At 32.5% G+C, this 23,430-nt stretch overlaps 4 protein-coding genes across 5 annotated transcripts; 2 read left to right on the top strand and 2 right to left on the bottom strand.

The window, feature by feature from the left end:
• Positions 1-858: 858 nt before the first annotated feature.
• On the top strand, positions 859-2,879 carry LOC112695440 (putative B3 domain-containing protein At5g66980). The gene is made up of 4 exons (XM_025747784.3): positions 859-990; positions 1,383-1,791; positions 1,886-2,031; positions 2,376-2,879. Exons 1-4 carry the CDS (start codon positions 901-903, stop codon positions 2,625-2,627), a joined length of 897 nt encoding a protein of 298 aa, XP_025603569.1. The 5' UTR covers positions 859-900; the 3' UTR covers positions 2,628-2,879.
• A 48-nt stretch (positions 2,880-2,927) lies between these two features.
• LOC112695439 (peptide-N(4)-(N-acetyl-beta-glucosaminyl)asparagine amidase) lies at positions 2,928-8,400 on the bottom strand. Its single transcript, XM_025747782.3, has 17 exons — positions 8,085-8,400; positions 7,951-8,004; positions 7,683-7,847; positions 7,506-7,604; positions 7,182-7,268; positions 6,828-6,910; positions 6,440-6,553; positions 6,085-6,139; positions 5,911-5,997; positions 5,538-5,593; positions 5,384-5,443; positions 5,142-5,229; positions 4,296-5,048; positions 4,145-4,205; positions 3,523-3,625; positions 3,260-3,394; positions 2,928-3,183 (listed from the first exon to the last, which is right to left on the bottom strand). The coding sequence occupies exons 1-17, from the start codon at positions 8,160-8,162 to the stop codon at positions 3,099-3,101; spliced, it is 2,163 nt and encodes a 720-aa protein (XP_025603567.1). The 5' UTR covers positions 8,163-8,400; the 3' UTR covers positions 2,928-3,098.
• Positions 8,401-15,905: 7,505 nt separating this feature from the next.
• LOC112695437 (rosmarinate synthase) lies at positions 15,906-19,870 on the top strand. The gene is made up of 2 exons (XM_025747780.3): positions 15,906-16,613; positions 18,708-19,870. The coding sequence occupies exons 1-2, from the start codon at positions 16,158-16,160 to the stop codon at positions 19,563-19,565; spliced, it is 1,314 nt and encodes a 437-aa protein (XP_025603565.1). The 5' UTR covers positions 15,906-16,157; the 3' UTR covers positions 19,566-19,870.
• On the bottom strand, positions 19,856-22,811 carry LOC112695438 (probable aldo-keto reductase 1). 2 transcript variants are annotated; one of them, XM_025747781.3, is made up of 7 exons: positions 22,574-22,811; positions 22,312-22,479; positions 21,290-21,493; positions 21,026-21,198; positions 20,646-20,742; positions 20,385-20,538; positions 19,856-20,191 (listed from the first exon to the last, which is right to left on the bottom strand). In XM_025747781.3, the coding sequence occupies exons 1-7, from the start codon at positions 22,616-22,618 to the stop codon at positions 20,016-20,018; spliced, it is 1,017 nt and encodes a 338-aa protein (XP_025603566.1). In that variant the 5' UTR covers positions 22,619-22,811; the 3' UTR covers positions 19,856-20,015. The 2 variants fall into 2 exon arrangements, with proteins under 2 accessions (XP_025603566.1, XP_072054003.1); XM_072197902.1 differs by having other exon boundaries at positions 22,570-22,710.
• Positions 22,812-23,430: the final 619 nt, after the last annotated feature.

Here is a 23,430-nt window from a genome sequence, read left to right as displayed (position 1 = left end):
TTCAGTTCTCATTTTTTCCAAACCCAACCCAAGCCAATCCAATTACACTCAACTTCATAAATTAAACATTAGAAGTTTAGAAGCAACAACTCTAATTACGAATCTGACCATAATGTAACACTATTCTTCTCCTTGATTTGTAACTACTTATTTAAAATTATTTTTAATTTTAGTTTTCACTATAAAAATCTAAAATTACATTCGATTAATAACCTAAAATAAACATCTTCAATGAAATCTTAAAAAAAAATTATACAATACCTCAATGCATCTAAATTTATTTTTAATATCTTTTTTTTTTTGAAGTATCTTTTGACAAATTAATTTAAAATAATACTTTAAAAAAATATTAATTATGTTCCTAATATATATTTATATATATCCTAATTAAATGGTATGTTATAATATAGTTAATTTTTTAAATCATGATGCTATAAATGAACAAAAAAAAGTTGTATATAAGACAAGGTTTATGAGGTAAATTATAATATCAAATAAATAATTAAAATAAATAAAATTTAAAATTATTAATTAATTAAAATTTATAAATAAATTTAATAATTTTAATAACTTATATACCAATAGAACATGGTAAATTTTCAATAGTAAATTATAAAAAAAAATCTCAACAGTAATTATAATTGCCATTTTATTAAGAATATATTTTAAAGGTTATAATTAATGTGTTTGTAGTTTTACAAGAAGATTACATTAATTGCTTAACCATGTTACCAATATACATTTATGATTAAACTAAGTAACATATGCAGTTTTCTTTCTAAAGTTTGATGGAGTTTCAAAACTCCAAATAATATAAGAGTAGCCACCCTTTTCATTTCATCAGCTGCCATTCCATAACCTTCGCTCTGCTGCTTCTTCTTCATCATCTTCTTTTCTGACATGGAACATCCACAGACCCCTTATCATACCAAAACCCTTCCTGCTGAATTCTTCAAAGTTTACTTGCCCCAAACGAGTTCTACTCTCTTGGTATGTCTATATATTCTACATTCTAGTATCTCATTCTGATCTTTTTCAAGAATGTTTCTTTCCCATTTCCACCCAACAAATGGATTTCATTCTCATTGTTCTCTTAAAAAAATTAAAAAAAATCCCCTAGTGATATTCAAAAACAAAAAAGTATATCTTTTAATGCAGTTGCATCGTTAAGGGCATGATCTTTGTCTATACTAGCACTTAAAGATCATGTCTTTCAACGTAATAAGAGCAACACTACTAGGTATCACTTTATTCTTGGGAGCTACCATGTTTTTTCAGTGTATACCAGCGACTACCATGGATGCAAGTTGATCATATTATAATTTAAAGTGACATTCAGTGTATATATATCGCTGGAACTTATTCTTTTTCCTTTTTTTTAGCGCATACCAAAGGCTTTCAGTGCCAAGTTCAGCAATGGAAATATAGGAAGAAAGACTGCTCTTGTGGATCATGAAGGAAACTCTTGGGATGTTGAGTTAAAGAAGATGGATGATGGATTATTGGTCCTCAAGAATGGATGGAAAAAGTTTGTTAGAGACAAGTGTTTGGAACAAGCTGATTTCTTGGTCTTTGAGTATGATGGCAACTCCAAGTTTCATGTGAAGATATTTTCCAAAAGTGGATGCAGAAAAGAAGCTGCAATTAGTGGGAAATTTAACCCCGTTATGATCTCGGATGATGAAGATTCTGATCTGCAGAATAGTAAAAGAAAGCATGAGCGTGGCGTTAAAAGGAAACTTTCACCAATCACGCCACTCAAATTAAACCAGAAATCTCACTCAAAAAAGGGTAACTACAAGAACTAATACTTGTCTTTTAAAGTTATCAACTTGTCAAATGTATGTGCTAATTAAATGTTTGCTTTTGTTGTTGCCATATGAAGGAACTACTGTACGGAAATCCAAAAGAGTTAAGAATGGGGCAAATGGTAGCAACTGTGAGAGCAAGGCATCTGGCCTTGTGAAGTTCGTTCCCCTGAAGAACCCTCATTTTGTGACACCTATGTCACACTGGAGAATGAGGAAAATGGTTAGTTTTTTTTTTCTACAAAGTTAATAATAGATGCAAAATAAATATAATTTTTGTTTCTTATTTAGTTGTTTCTGTAGTTAGCACCACATCTGGGATTGTGGGAGAAAACAATTCAACGTTGTAAACTTTGTTATGTATGGAGGACGTGCAGTGCTTATTATATGAAACAAAACCAGCTAATACTTCTATTTTTGAAGATACAATTAGTATTATTTTTTTCTCTAAGTAAAGGCATGGTTCTCTCTTCCGTTTTCAAATGCATGCAATAATACTTTGGGATTAGATTGGATGATATACATAACAAAAATGGTGTTGGTTGTTGCCTTGTTGGTGGGATGCAGGAAATTCCTAGAAGAGTAACAAAGGAATTGAACATCAGCCTAAAATCAGGGATTATGCTGAGAGACGAGGATGACAAGCTATGGCCGGTGAAGATCCTCACCGGGGATCGCGGACGCTGCTATTTTGCAAAAGGGTGGTCTAGTTTCTGGAAGGCTAAAAGTGTTGAAGAGGGCAACCTTTGTGATTTCAAGTTTGTTGTTGGCAAAGAGAATAGAGCTGAGGAACTGCTTGTGCGAGTACACTCGCATTAAATGATAAAAAACAACTACCAAAATATGGTGTCTTCTTTAGATGAATAAGTATTGGTCTCGTTTCATAGTTTCAGACAGTATCATCATAGTGTTGTGTCTCTAAACAGTAGGTTATTTCAAAAGGTTGTAGCTCAACGTTTTATAATTTATTGATAGCGTCTAACATGAATTTTGCAAAGTGCAAAATTGAGAGACGGAATTCATGAGCACCAACCATAAACCAAAAACTTGATAGAACAAAGTCTTATTATTCTCAAGACATATCTTGAATAGGTCCTTTTATTTTTTTTGTGAAACATATTCATTTAAAAGTACTTATCGATTATCACATATTAGCATATAACTTACAAAGTCAGGCAATGAACTTGACTTTACAATGAAGAGAGTGAAACTTGATTTCACATATTGACATTGTGAAAATAATACAGACAACTACGATGTATCAATTCAATTGAGAATTTTACCCACATTTTACATTGATTTTGCATAGAGGTCAATGCTACCAAGTTGTAGCCTGGAATTAGAATGAACATCTCTGACTGCCAAAAATCTAAACCTGTGAATCCATAACTTTTAAGTGAGTTGGGAAGATCAAGAACATAACACATTCGTAAGGTTCCGCGGCAAATTACCTGAACAAATTGGCTGGAAAACTTCCTGAGTTGATCAAGAATGTCCTCCGCTGGAAACGCTCTTCAAAGAACTGAGAGGTTTGGTTATCCAAAACTCGCCAGCTTATTCCCTTGTCGTTGCTCCCTTCAAGAACCCTGAGTGCGTAACATAGGCCGCAAAGAAAAACATGGATATCAAAACATGGCTCGTTAATTGAAGCATATACATGGTAAGAGAAATTCAGAACAGAGAGTAACAGCAGGAAATATTCCAAATCCCGTACCAGTCCATTGGATCTCTTTCTGGTGCATCATTGGCTGACATAAACTCATATGCCGCAAGCTCAAACATCTTGTTACCAGATGTTTTATACATAATCCAACCACCTAAAAATTTACGTATTTTAATATCAAATAAAGAGAGCAATGGCTGCACCTTCTCCAACCTTGGGTTTCTTTATTAACTCTTTCCATTTCATAATTATATGTTATTTTTCATTACTCTTTATATGTCTTCAAGCTTGAGATTGCAAAGAAAGCAGAAATCCTAAGGTCAAGTAATTTAACATGAAATCATCAAGGGAGGGAAAGCTGCTAGGCATAGTCAATTAACAAAGAAACTGGTGAATATTAGTATGTCAAAAGTATAAATTTTAAGTGAGTGGTTTACAAACTATTCATAAAATTTCATAGTTGTTAAAGAATATACATGAGAAGATTGAAGGACAGGAGCAAATTAAATTGCAGAGAAAACTACCAAGTCAAGTAGTCCAATTAGGGATGTGGTTTGCTGTATAAGCAGAATTATATAATCTATTATGAAGTCACAACAAAAAGCAAATTACAACTATAATGAAATTTCATCAATATATAGAATTTATTGTTAATGATAAGTTATTAAGATACCTCTTGCACCGTTTGGCTCTTCCCATTTTGATATCCAAGTTCCATCAAATGCTGACGTTGCCTGAAATTTTATAAAACCAAAAAATTATGGATACCATAAGGTATAAGTAATAGGAAAACATATAAAATGAACAAGTCATAACAGACTCACAATCCCAAAGGGCAACTCTTCTGCACTTGCAATGACTGAACCAGAGTGTATTCTGTTTAACTTAAGAAGGGGCAAGGTAATTGAATCTTTCCCATAGCTATCACACTTGTTAAGATTGTAAATCATGTCATCCAGTGCATTTAGCACAACGGGCAGTGCTAAAGAAGTTAAGACAGGGTTACCTGCCAAGCAGATTTCAACCCTCCCATCTGTATTCTGTTTCTTCAGTGAAAGAGCTTCAAGTAGGTCATCAAAAGATGGCAAACATTTCTGCCACTTTGGGTCTTTTAGAACTGAATCAATGGAGGTCCTTCTTGTTTTAAAAGGTGAATTACAAATATCCAAGATAATTCCTTTAATAATCCCAAGTACTTTGACAGCTTCAGACTTTGTTAGTTCTTCCTCAACAAACTGATGAAGGACAGGGCGAAATCCATTATAAATTCTTGTCACATGCTCATCTATGCACAAACGCACTGGGCAAGCAGACGTACTCAATATACCATCCTTATCAGAACCCATTTCTAATCTGGATTTACGCCATTCTTCATCCCCACTTCTCCTTCCAGGTAATGAGAGTGACTCATCATCTTCAGTATGAACACTCCTCTCAATTTCTTGGTTTTCCTCCTTATCGCGGGCTTCAATCATTGAAAGTTGCTGAGGTGCAAAGCCTCTTCGGCACTCTTTTGTTATAACAGTGAGTATTGATGACAAAGAAGACTCTGTAAGCATGATACGTCGAGATAGGACCTTTAAAAAAGACACAAAAAATCCTTATCAATTCCCGAAATCAGTATATGCATGTAGAACAAGAATTGCAAGAAAACAAATTGTAACACCCACCTCATGCCACTTCCTGGTGTAACGTTTGGTGACATCATAAGTTCCATCTTTCGCTACAGCAATAACATAATTTAATTTCTTATTCCACCTATGCCACATATTACAAAAATGTCAAAAAAACAAGGAAGCATGACAATAACTTCTAATGACAAGGACAATTACTTTCCCAGTCAATTAAATGGATGAAAGCAATAAATACCGAAACGTGAAACATACTGTAAAAGTGAATTATATATATATACCCTTTTTCATATAACAATGGCTTGTCATAGATTCCTTCACATGGGTCAAGATGCATCCATCTGTAAGGTCATAAGCTCATAAACAAATATTGTCCAACCGGTAATAATTTTACAGCATATTGTTAAAATGCAGCAGCTTTTTGGTCAATTTTACCTTCCCAAAAAGTGAGAGAAGCACTCTGTCCAAGCATGATCCGTAAGGTCCACAATCTGGAGATAAACTAAAATTAGTGACAGAAATCTTCAAAAAGTTCCATGTCAGACAGATATTAGAAAATTTACTAAATAACAAGACAACATCGTAATTGCGATGCTTCATACATAAGCACTTCATTTGTATTTTGTAATATCAGAATTCAGAACTATATTGTGCAAATCAAGTGCTTCAAAGATTCAATCTACAGTTCTACACCATACTTCCTAGCAGTAGAGACCTAGAGAACACCAATGCATTATCTACTCAATTGCAGCATAATAAACTAAGAAGATCATCATAAAAAGAAAAAGAATTTGAAATGTTGACAAACCAAGCGTGACTCATAACCAAAAGATCGACAATAGTGCGTAAAGCAATTTGCCCATTCCCCACAGCGACCTTTTCTTGTTTCCACAAGCTGCAGATCAAGAGAGAATAAGAGAATTTATAAATCTGCTAGGTTTGGCAGTTGGCTAACTATAACAATTTGACACAAGTTAAATACCTTAATTGGATCATTGTACCGAGGAAATCGGGTCAGTTGGGAACAATGAGTGCAGCTGTGTTGTGGAAAGATAAAATGAGCAGGTGATCAATAGAAGCAAAAAATTGGTTGGCAGGAACAGAAACCTACTAAAGTGCTTTATAAGCAAAACCCATTATGTAAACAATAATCAAATTAGCCTGTCATTAACATATCTCTTGAATGCAAATAGAAATGTAATGGAGAAATATTTCAGTACTCAAGAAAATTAAGATTTATGTCAACTATGATAATTAGCAAAACCACAGTCTTGATGTCAATACAAGGAAAACAGGTTATCAGAGATTGAAGAAGGGCCCATATTCCATGGCCATACCGGTAAAGTTCAACCCGGGAAGCTCCAAAACAAGTTTCGGAAGGATCTGGAGCAGTCATACCCTGGCCCACAGTTGTGTTGCCACAATCCTGACAAGCTGGTGCATTCACCCAGCTATTAGAAGAGACAAAAGAGAAAGGAGAAAAATAATCAGACACGTTTAGCATAAGAGAACAGACACAAATGTTATTCAATTTCATGGGAAACAAAGCAAGATCCAAGCAACTCAGCCAGCAATGCTGCATAAATCCTATTTGTGTTGGCAATTTTATGAAAAGTTCAGACCAGTGAAAATATTCTATTTTATCTTTATTGAGTTATTGGTCATAGATGCATTTGATTCATTTTGGTGCAGTAAAGCAGAACAGATAGATCAAATGATTTACACCTGAAGGATTTCTTGAACCAGAAAAGCAGCTGCAGCAGGAAAGCATGATCTCGTTCTATTTTTGAAGGATTAAAATTACCCTCCTGGAAAATGTTTAATCTGTCAGGCTTATTAATTACAGAGCAATCTTAGCAGAATACAACAACGGATGCTATGACATAGAAACATCATCACAAGCTCAAAATCAACATGTAACCAACACCAAGAAAGGAAGAGATGTATCCACACAAAGATGCTGATAAAATGGAAGACAGACAATTCCAGGGGCCTCCGCAACAATATATTATATATTTGACTCATGATTACTAAAAGAACTAATATGTTATCTTGAAAGAGAAAAATACAGCATCTTACCTTGGCCAAAGAGACCAAGGCTTTCTCCTCAAGCTCTTCCATCGGAACAGTCTTCCGAGCAGCCTCCTGGCGCACTGCATCCTCATACTGCAACACACCAGAACTCCAGAACAATCAGCACAGAGAATCAACTATGCAATAATATTCATATGGACCATACTGATACATATCTCTCTTTAGAATCGATTAAAACCGATAAGAGTTGGTTAACTTTACCCAAAACCAAACTTTGTTTTCAAATACAATGCAATGTAGCTTCAATTCATGAACCTAAAACTCTTGTAATCTCATACAATACAATAAAGTCAATAAATTGAAAAATACCATAAGAACTTGTTTAACGTAAGGGCGTATTCGGTGCTCAAATTCTTGAGGATCTCCATGAGCCATGAACTGCTGCAACATGAGAGCTTCCTCCTCCTCCTTCTCAACACACAAGCATCAAATTAGATTATAGGAAATGCAGAAAATGATCAAAAAGCGTTGAGAACGCAGCAGAACCTGCAAGAGCTTAGCGAGTTTCTCATCGGATAAAGACTGCAATGATTGATCAGTGTTCGATTGGGGCTGAGGTTCGTCTTCGATGGAGATTAGTCGGAGTTTGTCGGAAATGGCAAGGAGATCGGAGTCAGTGGCGACTAGGGTATCATCTTCATCAACATAAATCTATGCATTTCAGGAGAATTAATTCAAACACATAATTTCATTTATGTCATATATGAATATGAATGAATAGAATTAAATTGAAATTATAGGTGGAAAATTGAACCTTCTGTTGGTCGGGAGGAACAAAAGTGAGAGAGAAGAGTTGGAATTGAAAAACCTGCAATCATGACTTTCGTGATCGTCAGAGAGAAAGAAAGAATGAGGGAATTTAGGGATTGTTTTGGGAGAAAGAATTACTTCGAAGCCATCATCCGTGTCGTACTCAAGATCATAGTTGGAATCATTGTGGAGCACCTGGAATTTGCGGGCGACCATTGATGCTCCTCTTCTTCTTCTTCACTGCGAAACTGATACTGCTACTATTTTTTTGGTATAAAATAATGATATTTTTGGCATAGACTCAATGTTGATCTTTCCTGAGGGGTTTATTTTTTTTTTGTTGGTGACTGCCTGAGTTTAAGATTCTTTGTCGTTGACCTTCACCTCTACAAGTCTCCCCTCCTCTCTATTTTTCTCTGTTTTTCTCCCGTCAAATTCTGAATTTTTTTTAAATAAATAAAACAAATATTATATTTATAAATATAAATACAATTTTTTTATTTTTTACATATTTTATCCTCAAAAAAGATAAGTTTGTTATGTACTATTTAATTCCTAGAGAGGATAACATAAACAAGAATGCACTAATACAAATGGAATAAGACATGAATCCTGTATTATACGTATCTCGTCTGTATTAAAAATGAAATACATACATTCATAACAATGTAAAAATTGTTGTTTATCGGTAAGTTGAGCTTGTGTTTTATGATCCTTTTCGAATCCATAACTATTATAATTTCTTGTAAATAGTTTGAACAATAGTCATAATTGATAATTTTTAAATTTCATTCAATACAGCGTTGATATACTCAGATAAATTGGTGATCATATGACATATATAAGATTTTCATTGTTGTGTTGCAGCCAAATATCTTTTCTAAAACAATTTATCCACTCAACTATCTCCTGAGACATCCTGCTAAAAGCGCTCGTGCTCGTGTACCATTTTCAACCAGCCTGATTTGATGAGTACGTCGCATTTATGAGATACGAATTTGCGTCTGTGAACTCAGAACTTGGAACTGGTAATGAAATTGGATGCCATGTGATGGAGGTAATATGCATAGTAAGCACTCGGCAGGCACCATCCATTTTCTTCGGTATCAAGGACGGCACAAATAGCTTGTGACCAATCAAAGATTATAAGTATGCCTTGTTATGGGGTGATATATCGCCTTAGATTCCTCAAAATAAATTCCCATAACTTAGTTGACTGGGATTCTACAATCAAATGTAATAGAAAAAATGTTTGAGTTGTCATCTTGTGTGACACTCGTGAACAAAACACTCCATATTTCCCATGGATGAGTCTCATTACAGAAATATGTAGCTTACAATACTTGGAGTGTGTAAATACGCTTCCACTAATGAAACTTATTCCACGCACCCACACTTTGAGGTTTTATCAAATCTCATCCCAGTTTCAGTGGGTTTGAACTTGGTGCAGCTTGTTTAAGAGGCAATATAATTGTCACTTGGTCTAGGCCTCCACTGCGATAACCCTTCATTCAAATGAATTATGTGTGATGTTTTTTTGTTGAGCCAGTCACAAAGTAGCTCATTTTTTGGACTTGGGCCTCATAGCTGTGTTCTTTCATTTGTGGGGTAGTGAATAGTGATACATTTTTGTTTTCCTTTTATATTGTGACCAAAATATAAAAAACTAAAGAAAACTAAATCTGTAGAACCAGTCTTTTCCGGCTCATGCACATGATTATTTTAGTTAAATGTTTTTATTCTCATATATTAAAATTGATTTAATATTTAAATTATTTTATTTTTATGCATTTTCCATTGGAAGATAAATATAATATTAAATTCTTATGCGTATTTATTTCACTAACAAAATTTTATTATACACATATAATATTGCAAATTTTCATAGGGCCAAATCTAATATTTGTAGAAATAATAACGATGTATTTAAATGTGATTTTTATAATTCTAATTTATTCAACTTTATTCTAATTTATAAAAAGGAAATAAATTAATTCTTCAGGTCTCAGGAACAACGGAAATTTTAGTAATGGATTTGTTTAAGCTGACATGCTCACTTCTTCCTCCACCAAAAAAAAAAAGGAAATTCTTTCCTTGGAAAAAAATATTTTTTTATATCACTATCTTGTTCATGGAAAGACTGTTGATGTTTTGTTTAATTCATATGTTTTTTTAATTCATATTATGTTACTGTAGTCTGTAGATAATTTTTTTAAGGTCAAATATGACTTTATGTGACATAAAACAGTGAAAATTAGAATAAGACATACATTAGATTTGTCAAGGGAATACATAGGATAACTTCATAAAACATTAAAAGCAAACTTTATTAAATAATAGGTGAATTATACTATAAATGTGAATAGAACAAATCTATTTAGTTACGATAACAGTATTTTTAAAAACAACCGTATATATTAGAAATAAATTAATAAATCATTCATTATTATGGTGTCAAATTAATTATAAATACGTTTAAAGTCTTCATAATTTTTTAAAATATTAAATCAAATGTAATATATGAATAAAAACTTGCAACTAAAATAATAATGAGCATGAGTAGGGTGAAAATTTGAGTTCTATGAATTTAGTTTCCTAGGTTTTTTTTTTTTTTACCCTAATAAGAGAAGGAAAAAGAAAAGATAAGCCACTTTGAGATTGGTCCAACGGAAAAAATTTAACAGATCATTAACACCTCACTAGTTTCAATTAAAAGAGACAAATATGTCTTAATCCAAAAAAGACAAATCTAGTGACACTATCTGATAATAGCAGCCAAAATACAACTAGGTCAGTTGATCCAAATATGAATCTAATACTGCAGCCATACAACATCCATACACTTTATGGATGTTTATATCAATCCATATCAGACTTCGCGGTTTAAAAGATGTGCTGGCAGTGTGGCACTCTCCTTTCCCTCAAGCTGCCTTTTTTTAATTATTATTGAAAAGTAACAACAGAATAAATAAAAAAGAGAAATAAAGAATAAAAATTTTTTAAGAAATAAAACAGTTTTATTGAATATTACTTTTAAATTTTTTTCAAAGTAACAGAAGTTTTCTTGGGTGAGTATGAATTTTTATCGTCGTCTTTATCATGATATTTGTCATTTTGTTTATATTTTTAAAGATTAACTGTAGATCAATACGCTATTTTTAAGATATGATGTCTCAAATTTTTAGCATTAAAAGATCAACAAAATCAGAGTTATCTTAAAAATTATTGACAAAAATAAAGATATTCGTACAATCTGTTCACATATAACATCTCTTTGCCTCAAGTTTTATATTAAAAGATATTATCTTCAAATAGCAAACAACTCTCATTGCAAAATATTACGACTCTCAATCGTTTTCAAATAGTTTCGTTACCAACTTCTATTCTAATATTTACTAACACAGACAAAACCAATACGATCACCAGGATACCTTGCATCACAATTAATATTAAAAATACTCACTGAGAGAGGAATCCATGAGCCACTAAAGGTAGAGGGAATAGAAACTTGTTGCAACTCAAACATTCTGAAGCACATTTTTCAATGACAAAGCCATACTAGTCACCTTATCCAGGGGTCAAGACTCGTGTGGGTGAAAGATCTCATTATTCCTGAAACGTCAAATCTATCATAGACCAAAAAAAATCTAAAAGGACGCTCTTTGATATGAAGCAAGAACCAATTCATCAAATCCAGAGGTTGATTAGAAATATCAAAAGTCTGCCAAACTAGCTAAGTTTTTGGATAATCTCAAATACAATGAACAATCGATTCTTGACCAGAAAAACATTGTGGACAGTTGTTCGTCGATGAGATGCCCTTCCTGAAACGAAAAGCAACAGTGGACAGAGTCTTCCTAAGACAAAGTCAGACCCAAAATTTATATTTTTTTGAAACAAGCTGACGCCAAAACTAAAGCTAATTCCAACCAAATTTCTTTCTGAGCCACAAGTAACAACTACAAGAGTCGTAAATCTTTGACGTTGCATTAGACCAAAACTATCCTACCACAGAACCTGCTTGCACATTTGGATTATAGGAAATAATATTGCCTTGCAAAAACTGATTTAGAAGAGAATAGATATTCTAAAAGTGTCACTGTCCAGATAACCAAAAATGTAAAATTTCCGAATAAAAAATGTGAACATAATCCATCTCATGACAAAGTTGTCCCTCTTTTTTTCAATTAAAAAATCTAAAGTGTTGGTTTAGATATTCAATACACCAAATAAAGTCATCCTTCAAGAGATCTCAAATTCTACATATACTCTTCCAAACATAAGAACTTATGTCTCGAGATCAATTGAAATAGTCTCCGGAAGATGAACGGTATTTTTCCGCCAATAATTAAATCCATAATTTATTTGGATGATGAAAAATTGCCAAATTAACTTCCCAAAAAGAATAACATTAGTACAAAACGAATTTCGAATCTCCAACCACCAAATTTTTTAGGAGTGACCAACACCTTCTAACTAACTAAATTTATGCCTCTACCATTAATTTGATCTTTTCATAAAAAATTTCGTATTATAGATTTTATTTTATTAAATATTTTTTGAACTGCATTTGTTTATAGATGTACAAAAATATAAAATTATATTTTTTATATGAAATATGAATGATATTATTATTATAGATATTAAATTAGTATATTACAAAAATATTAATAAAAATATTTTTTATTTTTTATTTTTTATTAAACTTTTATAATAAATTTTGTATTATTATATTTTTTCATTTTTTCTAAAAATATATTAAAATTTAATAATTTATTTTTTATGTTTAGTTTATTATTAAATAAAATATTAAATATTAATTTTTGTATTTCGAATTTTTTTATCTTATGTTAAGTATCTTATTTTGTTATGATCTAAGCCATCTAAGTACTAAAATGACTTTACCTTCTTCATGTATATTAGATATATATATGGTCTGAGGGATTGTTTAATTATGGGATAAGTATTGTTTTGGTCTTTAATATTAAGGGGCAGAATCGAAACTGTTCCTAATGTAATTTTTGATTTAGAATCATCTTTAACGTTTTTTTTCGTATTAAAATCGTCCTTTTAATTTTTTTCGGACAAAAATACTCTCCAAACACTACCAGCACTTTTACCTCCACTACCACCAGTACCAGCATCTCCACCATCAAGAATAACAACATCAATGAAATCAATTAGGGGTGTACATGGGTCGGATGAAACTGGATTTATTGTGATCCAGGCCCGATCCGAAATATATAACGGGCATATTTGTTAGACGCGAACCCGACCATAGACCCGATGAAACCTATACACTTTCGGACCACAATTATACTAGGTAAAAACTGGGCCGTTGATATTACATTACCTTCATACCTTCTTGTAAGCTAGTATGTAAAAATATCCAAATTTTCAAGACTCCAACCATTATTTGACATGGTAAAATTCACTTAGAAAAATATAACAAGAACCAACTATTCTCTATAATTAAAGCATAACCATAATCAATACTAATATTATCTAATAGCATCAAATATTTAAATCAATACAAATAACACAATATTATGCATTAGTCTAAAATTTTATGCATTTTAAATATAAAACATTAACTTATAGTCTTATAATGACTAATAACACAAAATATTAAATTTTACAATATTTAAATTCCACATAAGAATAACCATTATCCATCACTAATAACACAAAATATTAATTGTGTATGATGACCGGACCACCGGGTCGAGTTCGGGTGACCCGAAATATGACCCATACCCGACCCGAAATAATGATCGGGTCTATTTTTGAGACCCTTACCCAACCCTAGACCCGGTGAAATCACACCAAATTAGTCCCTAAAGTGTTCGGGACGGGGCCGGGCGATGCACACCCCTACAATCAACACAAATTCAACAACCAAATCAACATATAACAACAATAAAATCAGAAAATAACAAATCAAAATCAGAAATAAAAGTAGAAGTAGAAGCAATCACAAAAGCAGAAAAAGCAGAAGCAGAAGCTAAAGCAGAAATAGAAAGCAGAGGCCAAAGCAAGGAGCAGAAGTCAAAGCACGAAGAAAAAGTAGATGCAAAAGAAGAAGCAGATGCAGAAGCCGAAGCAGAAGAAGAAGCAGAAGAAAAATCAAATTAAGAAGAAGAAGCAGATGCAGAAGTCAAAGCAGAACCACTAGCGCTTCCCCGATGACAGCTCGTGGGCAAATCGGCGGCGACGGCTCATCGGCGTGGTCTCCCGATGAGAATGCGACGACGGCGGTGATCCCTAGCAGCGCCGGCACATCTCCTTTCCCTCTTCTCTTCTCCCCCGTTGCAGCCCCTCTCTCTTTTCTTCTTTCTTTCGGCACGACGACAGCAGCTTCAAGTTTCGCCGGCGCTGTCCCCCTCACCCCTTTTCCTTCCCCTTCCCTTTTCCCTTTTTCTCCCCTCCCTCTTTCGTGTACCTTTTTCCTTTCTCTCCCTCAACGTGTTATTTTTTTTTTTTTAATTTTATAATTTTTTTATTAAAGTAAGAATAATTTAAGAATAAAATTTAGAATTTTATTAAAAAAGATGATTTTAATAAAAATCCGTTAAAAATGATTCTTAATTAAAAATTACATTGAAAACAATTTTAATTCTAACCCTTAACATTCTAAATCAAAAAATACTTATTCCTCTGATTTAGTATATTAAATAAAAAATTTGTGAAATCTTACTTTGGATTGGTCTATTAAATCAACTAGTTGGATCAACCAGGGCCACCCGGCCCACCCCATGTGCAATGTGAAGTAGAGAGGTGCAAATTTGGCCCGCTAACAGAATGCTTCTTTCAACAACAACAACAACAATAATAATAATAATAAACAGCTTGATCTGGCCTGAATTAATTTGATATGTGTTGGTTCAACGTCAATAAGATGTGTATCCTTTGGAATTGACGACCTTGATTTAAAGTTTTAACCAAAATCAATAAATTATTGTCGATAATATATAACAGCTGGCTGGTGTACTGTGGTTATATTATATTTAAGAAAAAATATAAAAAATAATTTTAGTTAATTAATTTAAAATTTAAGATAAATAAAATAATTTTTAAAAATTAATTACTTAATATTACTTTATACTAAATAAGGATCACTACTGCATAATACATAGCATAGTTTTAAGGACATCGGAAAAAAAATTACAAAATAAGTTATATTATGCCATTTTATTTAAAGGTAAAAATTTACTTATATTTATTTTCATATGATCTAAAATTAAAAATTGAGAGTAGTTAAATAATAATTAAGTCAAATATGATAAAATATCTAACCATTTTTAACTAATAATTTCATTTGAAGACAATTGAATCCTATTTCAAAACATTGTTTTGGCAATTATCCTAACACATACGTAAATCTAAAGGAGCATTGATGAAATCAAGTATGAGGTTGTTGAAGACCGAAAAGATGATTTCGTACAAGAAGTTGGCAGACATTTATTTACATGTGCAAGGAATAGGGATAATAATCAAAATGTCAATAACTGAAATTTTACGAGATAGGGATGGAGGAACACCTATGATTTGCCAACATGCATCGATTGGTGAATAGACGAATAGTGCAAAGTGCAAACATTATGTTGTGTCATCGTGATTTTTTTGGTTATGTTTGCCTTGATACACATGAACCGATAACGTTTTTTATTATTATTTTTTGTCTTTCTGCTAACATATGGTTACTTATATTATAATTATTTTTTGAAAAAGTCTAGGAGCCAGCAATTTTATCAAATTTTGGCCAACATATAACCATCAAAGAAGAGTGAGTCATTGAATGAAATCTCACATTAATCTCACACCATTAAAAACTTCATTGATGGCTATTTGATGACTATAAATTCCAAAAGTTACTGGCCTCCTAACATTCCTCTTATTTTTTTAGTATTAGCTAATACTAATGTATCAATATATAGTAAAGTGAAGCGTGTGAAATGTGAATGACATCCTAAACCATTAATTAAAGTGAAGCATGGTGTTCCTGAATAAATATGAACTACCAACCTCCACCGAATCTCTTTAATAATCTCAACTGTCCTCGCAAAACCCAACTTGTACTCTTTCTTTTATTAGAAGTCTTTAATATGTGTATGTGTTCCCACTTCTCTATATAGACACACACCAATCCGTTTATTGTGATCAATATACACACTAATACATGTAAGCATAAGTGTTTCAATTTCTTAATATATGGCGAGCATTACTACTTCTCATTCTCCATCCTTGAGTGTGACCTTGCACTCCAAGCTCACAGCAGTATCAAGTGAACCAACCGGGTCGGGTAAGACCCATCATGAGCTTTCTGCATTGGACCGTGCCATGGCTCAACACACGCTGCATATGGTTTTCTATTATAGGGACCAGGATGAGTTGTTTGGGTTATATGACTTGGATTCGTGGAGGGAATCATTGTCTACGGTTCTTACCATGTACCCCACAATGACGGGTAGGTTGTTGTTGGAGCAGGGGCATGATGGTAATTGGCAAGTTAGGTGGAACGATGCGGGTGTTAGGGTGGTTAAGGGCAGCGTGGATGGCACCCTCAGTGACTGGCTTAATTCTGCAACTGCTTCCCAAGAGAAGCTTCTGGCGTCTTGGAACCATATGCCTGTTGATCCTACCACCTGGTCTCCCTTTCGAATTCAGGTATCAACTTGTGACTTTTTTTTTTTTTTTACATCTAAAAAAATTCGAATTCGTGACCTCTTAATTAACTATGAAGAAATTATGCCATTTGAATTATAAGTTATAACTTATTGGTAACTTGGTACTTGTTTTAAAGCAAACTCTCTTTACATTACTTTTTTTTTTTTGTTTAAAACTCGTGTGCTGTGTTGATAGGTAAGACTCGTTATCAATTGTCAATTTTATATAAACACACTTGAGTTTTCACTTTTGTTTTTTTACCATATATTTCTTTTAGAAAAATATTAGGGAGTTAGTGCTTTAGTGTTAGTTTAAATACATGACAATAAGAAATATTTTTTTATGAGATAAAAAAACAAACCTTTGACTTTTTTTTAAGACAAATAGAAGGTATAAATAATTAAATATACAGAAAATAATACATATAACATCCATTTTTTAATATTTTTGTTATCACTTATATTAACTAGATATATTTTTTTTTAGAATTTAATTTTTAAACACTCTCATTATAAGAAAGTTTTACCTAAATAACCAATTGTGTATTACGTATTAATAAAAATAATTAATTTTTAAATTTATTACGTAAAAATTTATCAAACGTATGAATCTGATTGAATGATCTTTTAATTTACAATTAATTTAAGAGATAATATCACTCTTAATTTTGATGATGTCATTCTTTGCATAATTTTTTTACATGATATTTTATACAAATTTATAAAAAAAATAATATTATCAAAATAGAAATGATATTATCATTTGTACACACTTGTTATATTTAAAGGTGGAGAGAACATTCTAATGAAAGTTAATAAGTAAACTATGTCGATAATCTAACAGTCATAATATATATACAGATAAAAGACACATACTTTGTTAGAGGACAATATTATAGGATTAGTATAATTTATTGTTTTTGATTTGCAATGAATCAATAATATTTAAAAGTATTAGTTAAAACTATAGTACCAGATTATTAGATTAAAAGTGTTAGACTAGTGGCTAAAGGTGTTGACCAATATAAATTATAGTTAGTGGTTCTTAAGGGTTTTTTTTAAATATATTGTTACAAAAGGAAATGTATTTTTTCTATGCATGCTAACTTGTACAATTAGATTGCATTTGATTTTGAGAACAAAATAAAATAAGATATGAAAAATACTGAAAACAGAACACAAATGATAAAAACATAAAAATTAATATTTTTGTTATTTGTTTAACGGTGAATTGAATATAAGATATAACAAATAATAAAAGTCTAATTTATTTTTTTTACACAAAATTAAAAAAATAATAAAAAATATAATTATAAAATTTTGATAGTAATAATAAATAAAAAATAAATTGTATTTTTATTTAGTATTTTTATGTCTTTTTTGTAAAAATAACACAAAATATATTAATTCAATATCTTGAATATAATATATTTATTTATATTTTTTTCTGTTAAATATAATTTTATATTTCTGACTCATGTTTCATTACTTGTCCTTATAAAAATGATTTAATTACTCTATTGGTTTATATGGTTTTACAAAATTTTTAATTAGGTTTTTATAATTTTTTTCTTTTAATTGAGTCTTTGCACTAAATTTTATTTTTAATTAGGTTCTTATATTTTTTTCTTTTATTTGGATCTCTGTACCAATTTTTTTTTAATTAGGTCCCTATATAATTAAACCAATTACTGTTAAAAAGGACTTAATTAAAAAAATTGGTACAAGAACCCAATTAAAAAAAATATATGGACCCAACTAAAAATTTCGCTATAGGAACTAATATAATAATTAAACCTAAAAAAAATAGCGTTAATGATAGTCTTTGAGCAATTTAATTACATATGTTCCCTTATGTTAGCGTAATGGCGTAATGCTATGCAATTTGTTTATGATGAAAACGAAAGCTAAGAATAATTCACGAAAGACTAATCAATATATTGTTATGAAAAACGTAGTTATCTCTATGAGAGAGACAGATGAGATGACCAAACTCTTTTAGCAATTAATTAAGTACTATCTTAAAAGGCATTTATTAAAGAGTTAACAGGTAGAATTGAATTATTCAAAGTTCTTAATTATGATTACGTTGCAGGTAAGCAATTTCAAAGAAGGAGGTGTTGCAATAGGAATAAGTTGTAGTCACATGCTTGCTGATCTAACTTGCTTAGCTTCATTCATCAAATCATGGACACTAGTTCACCGAAACTTACCCATTACCAACCCTCCTTCCTTCACTCCACTCCCTTTTTCGCCTCCGTCGCCGCCGCCACTTTCAAACGGCCATGCTAAGCTGCCACCGCCGCAGCAAGCAAAAGACATGGCCAAAGCCACTTTCAAGTTTTCCAGTTCAACAATGCAACAGTGCCTCTCCAATGTCCATCACATTTGCCCCAATGCCACCCAATTTGATTTTCTTTGTGCATTGTTTTGGACTAGAATCTCTCACTTGAAGCCATTGAAAAACAATGATCAAACTCACTCTCTATCCATTTGCATAGATTTGAGAAAGAAGCTTCTTAAAGAACCAATCCCTTTTGGTTACTTTGGAAATGCTCTGCATTTCACAATGCTTTCTCTTGAAGGTGAAGATTTTGGAAGTGTAGTTAGTGCAGTGAATAGGCACTTGGCAGGGATTGAAGAAGAAGAGATACGGTGTGCCATAGAACGGTTAGGATCATCGAATCGTTGCATGTATGGGGAAGAATTAACCTGTGTTTGCATGGAATCTCTGCCATATGAAGCAAAGTTTAGTGATAATGAGAAGCCGGTTCATGTTTCATGCCATGTAGGGAATGTGGCTGGGAAAGGTTTGATCATGGTGATGCCTTCTTGTGAAGAAGGGCTTGCAAGAACTGTGACAGTTATGCTGCCACATGAAGAGCTTGCTGAATTAATCAAAGATGAAGCTATATTGCAGTTGGATCCAACTACTTTGCTTTCTGATATATAATATAATAAAGATTTGGTTTAGAAACCATAAAATATTTAAGGGCAGACAATTTTAACCATGAAAGATCAAATGTTTTTTTACATCTTTTATAGTTAGAATTGTTGGTGCTCAAATCTTTTATGGTAAAAAATGGTCATTTATTCTTTGGTTTATGTATAAATTGCAAGAGTGGAGATTTTTCCATTATTCTTTTGATTCAGGTTTGATCATATTGTAATCTTTCTGGTGTTCAGATAGTTTCATTAATTTATGAACTCAATAAGTGACGACATGTCAAGCCGATGCAAAACTTTTGATCCCTCAAATTCTGGTTGAAACTGACTTTATTTATGTAATAGCAATACATTCATGACATGACATTCACAATAGTTATAGGTAACAAGAGTTGTTATAAATCCTTAAAGGACCAATAACAATTAATGTTATTTAGATGCATGCAAACATATCTAGCTAGGTTTGCTTTGGTGGGGTATCAGCAAACTTCCATGAGCATCTAACAAGGGCATCAGTGGTTCGTTCCCCTGTTACCTCAGAAACTAGTTCTGCAATCTCATTCAGATCATCTCTGCTGAGCTTCACTTCAAGGGAACCCAAATTGATGTCAAGATTCTTTGTCTTTGTTGTTCCTACAGCAACAATAACACATGACAAAAAGTTCAGTTCATTCAAGTAATTTATTTATTTATGATAGAATTCATGATTATAACTCAAGAGTAAACTGGATATTAAGATGTTCTTTGTGTTGTGTGATAGCTGTATAGTACAAGATACCACATATTTATAGGTGATGAACAAATAAGAAAATGGGAAATCACTCACCAGGGATTGGCACGACGTCATCGCCCTGATGATTAATCCATGCAAGAGCAAGCTGTGAAGCTTTGCATCCATGTTTCTCTGCCAAATTCTCTATCTTGGAATATACCATCTTGTTCTTGTCAAAGTTTTCTCCTTGTAGCCTTGGCTGAATTGCCTGATGAGAAATTCAAATAGAGACTATATTGGTGAGTGAATGAGGAAGAAGGCCAAATTTCATCACAAACAAAACATAACACACTTAGAATATACATTAATATGTACCAGAAAACTGTGTGCAGGTATGCTTTCTATGACACCCTTGCCACCAAAGAATCCATGCCCAAGGGGACTATATGGTACTATCCCAATTCCTAACTCCCTACAAGTCTCAGAACAATTAAATATTTACTGTGAACACTTACATGCAGTTGTTTTCACATGAAGTTGATAGTTGAGAATTTTTAGATGACGATATAGTCAAAACTTGTCGGATCATCTAATGATTCTCAGCTATCAACTTCACATGAATACACCTGCATCTGAGTCTTCGCCATATTTTACTATTTTAACTGTTTTCTGCTATAATTGTAACTATTTTATCTGTATAATAGAGATTCTGATGTAATTCATACTTGAATTCAATTGGCTTTTCTTTCATTTACCTGCAAAGTGGAACGATATCTTGTTCAATCTCGCGAGTCCAAAGGGACCACTCCAATTGAAGAGCAGTGATGGGATGAACAGCATGTGCCCTTCTAATTGTGTTAGCACTTGCTTCTGATAAACCAATGTACCTTATTTTTCCCTCTTCCACCAGCTTCTTCAGCTCTCCCATCTCATGCATGCAAAACAAATCAAGAAATAAAACATAAATAAATTGAAAAATGTATGCATAAAAGTTTGTTAGTCTAATCAGTGGCACTTACAGTGTCCTCAATGGGTACTGTGGTGTCAATACGGTGCTGATAATAGAGATCAATGTAATCTACACCAAGTCTCTGAAGGCTACCCTCGCAGCATGATCTAACATATTCAGGTCTACCATTTACTATGACATTGTTAGATTCCATTTTCACAATTCCAAATTTGGTGGCTATCTGAATTTTATCACGAGGTATCTCCTTAATCGCCTGATAAATATACATACATAGTCAAATAAAATTTTATATTAAACTTGTGTGTGTCATTTTATTTACATGAAGACGATACAACAACAATAACAAAGCCTTGTCCCACTAGGTGGGATCGGCTATATATATGAATCAAACGATGTCATTGAGCTTTGTCATGTATCATGTCTACAAAGAGACCGTGTAGATCTCGTTTAACCACCTCATTGATGGTCTTCTTAGGTCTTCCTCTGTCTTTCACTCCTAATCCATCTTCCATCTCATCCACCCTCCTCCTGACTGAGTGTTCTGTAGGTCTTCTTCTTACATGTCCAAACCATCTGAGACGCTCTACCGTCTTTTCCACAATGGGTGCTACTCCAACTCTCTCCCTTATATTTTCGTTCCTTATTTTATCCAATTGCGTATGATCACTCATCCATCTCAACATCTTCATTTCTGTCACACTTAGCTTATGTTCGTACTCCCCTTTGATAGCCCAACACTCCGTATCAATAAAGCATAGCCGGTCTTATAGCAATGCGATAGAATTTACCTTTAAGTTTTAAAGACATTTTTTTGTTGATAAAACCAGATACACTTCGCCATTTACATGAAGATGTTAGTTTAGAATTATTAGATAATTTAACTTATTTGACTAAATTACTTAACATAATATGTCGCCACATCTTTGCTTTTTATTTTCACGTAGGATCACACATCAAATACATTTGGAGATGGGTGCATACGACATGTTTGGTACCAAAATATGTTAGATTTGTAGCAGACACATCATAAAAACACTACCAATATAGAAAAAAGTAGGTAAAGAGGAAAACCTTTCCGACAAGAAGTTCGTTGGTATGGGGTCCATAAGAATTAGAAGTGTCAAAGAGGGTGATGCCTTTGTTGAATGCATACTTGATTATTGAGATGCCAACCTCTTCAGGAACAGGATCATTATATACTCCGGTTAGCCCCATACACCCAAATCCCAATTTAGACACCTATCATCATCGATCATTCATCAATCAAATTAAATTAATAAAGTCACTAATCACTATATCAATCAAACATAGATACATAGATATACATACATACCTCAAGGCCATGGCTTCCAAGCTTCACTCTAGGAACTTGTCCCATCTTTGTGTCTCTCTTCAAAATGCCAACTATCCTGCTTCTTCTTCAGTATCTCTTGTTATATAATTGATATAAAATAGTTAAAGTAGCTTTTAATGTTAATCATAAACAATGAAATTATGATTTAATTGATTAATCTAAAGCATCTATTGGGTTGCGGTCATTGAAGGCAACTAGTTTTATCATATCATTTGACTCAGTCTGAGCTACTCCACTCATCATGGTCTCTATGATGTGTTGACTACCATGAATTCTTCCAATCAATCATTTTCTTACTAATAATGAGGACTATGGTATTTGGCTATTTCTATATGGACTTTAGGCATAACTTAACTAATTTATGATCGAATTTTACTAATGCGTGCTTTGAAGTGAAGGTTCCAAAGTGAATTGAGAAGGGGCTTTGAATCAAGAAATCATTTTTAATGGTTAATAAATAGATTGTGTAATACACTGAATTTAGAAGATTATTTTAGATTTTATCTCGGTCTGCAGTGACAGAACAAAGAACAAATAGAAGTTGCAGAGGATAGGAAAGGAGAAGAGTGACACCACCATATATCCTGGTTCAGTCACAAAGTGAAATATGATCTACATTTAGTCTTAATCACAATAATGGTGGAATTTCACTATAATTAATAAGGATTACAAATTTACAATTAATAATTTCAAGAGACTCAAACTCTTGTAACTCACCTAAGTTATCCCAAGCTTAATAATTCCTAAGTACTAACCCAACTTAGTTAAGGGGAACCAAGTGTACTCCAACCTAGCACACTTTCAAAATCAATCACTCAAACAAAATAGAAATTTGT

Source organism: Arachis hypogaea, chromosome 6 (genome assembly GCF_003086295.3).
Source record: "Arachis hypogaea cultivar Tifrunner chromosome 6, arahy.Tifrunner.gnm2.J5K5, whole genome shotgun sequence".
Classification (NCBI taxonomy): Eukaryota; Viridiplantae; Streptophyta; class Magnoliopsida; order Fabales; family Fabaceae; genus Arachis; species Arachis hypogaea.
Note: the sequence above shows the minus strand (reverse complement) of the source record. Positions and strands in the feature narration are given on the sequence as shown.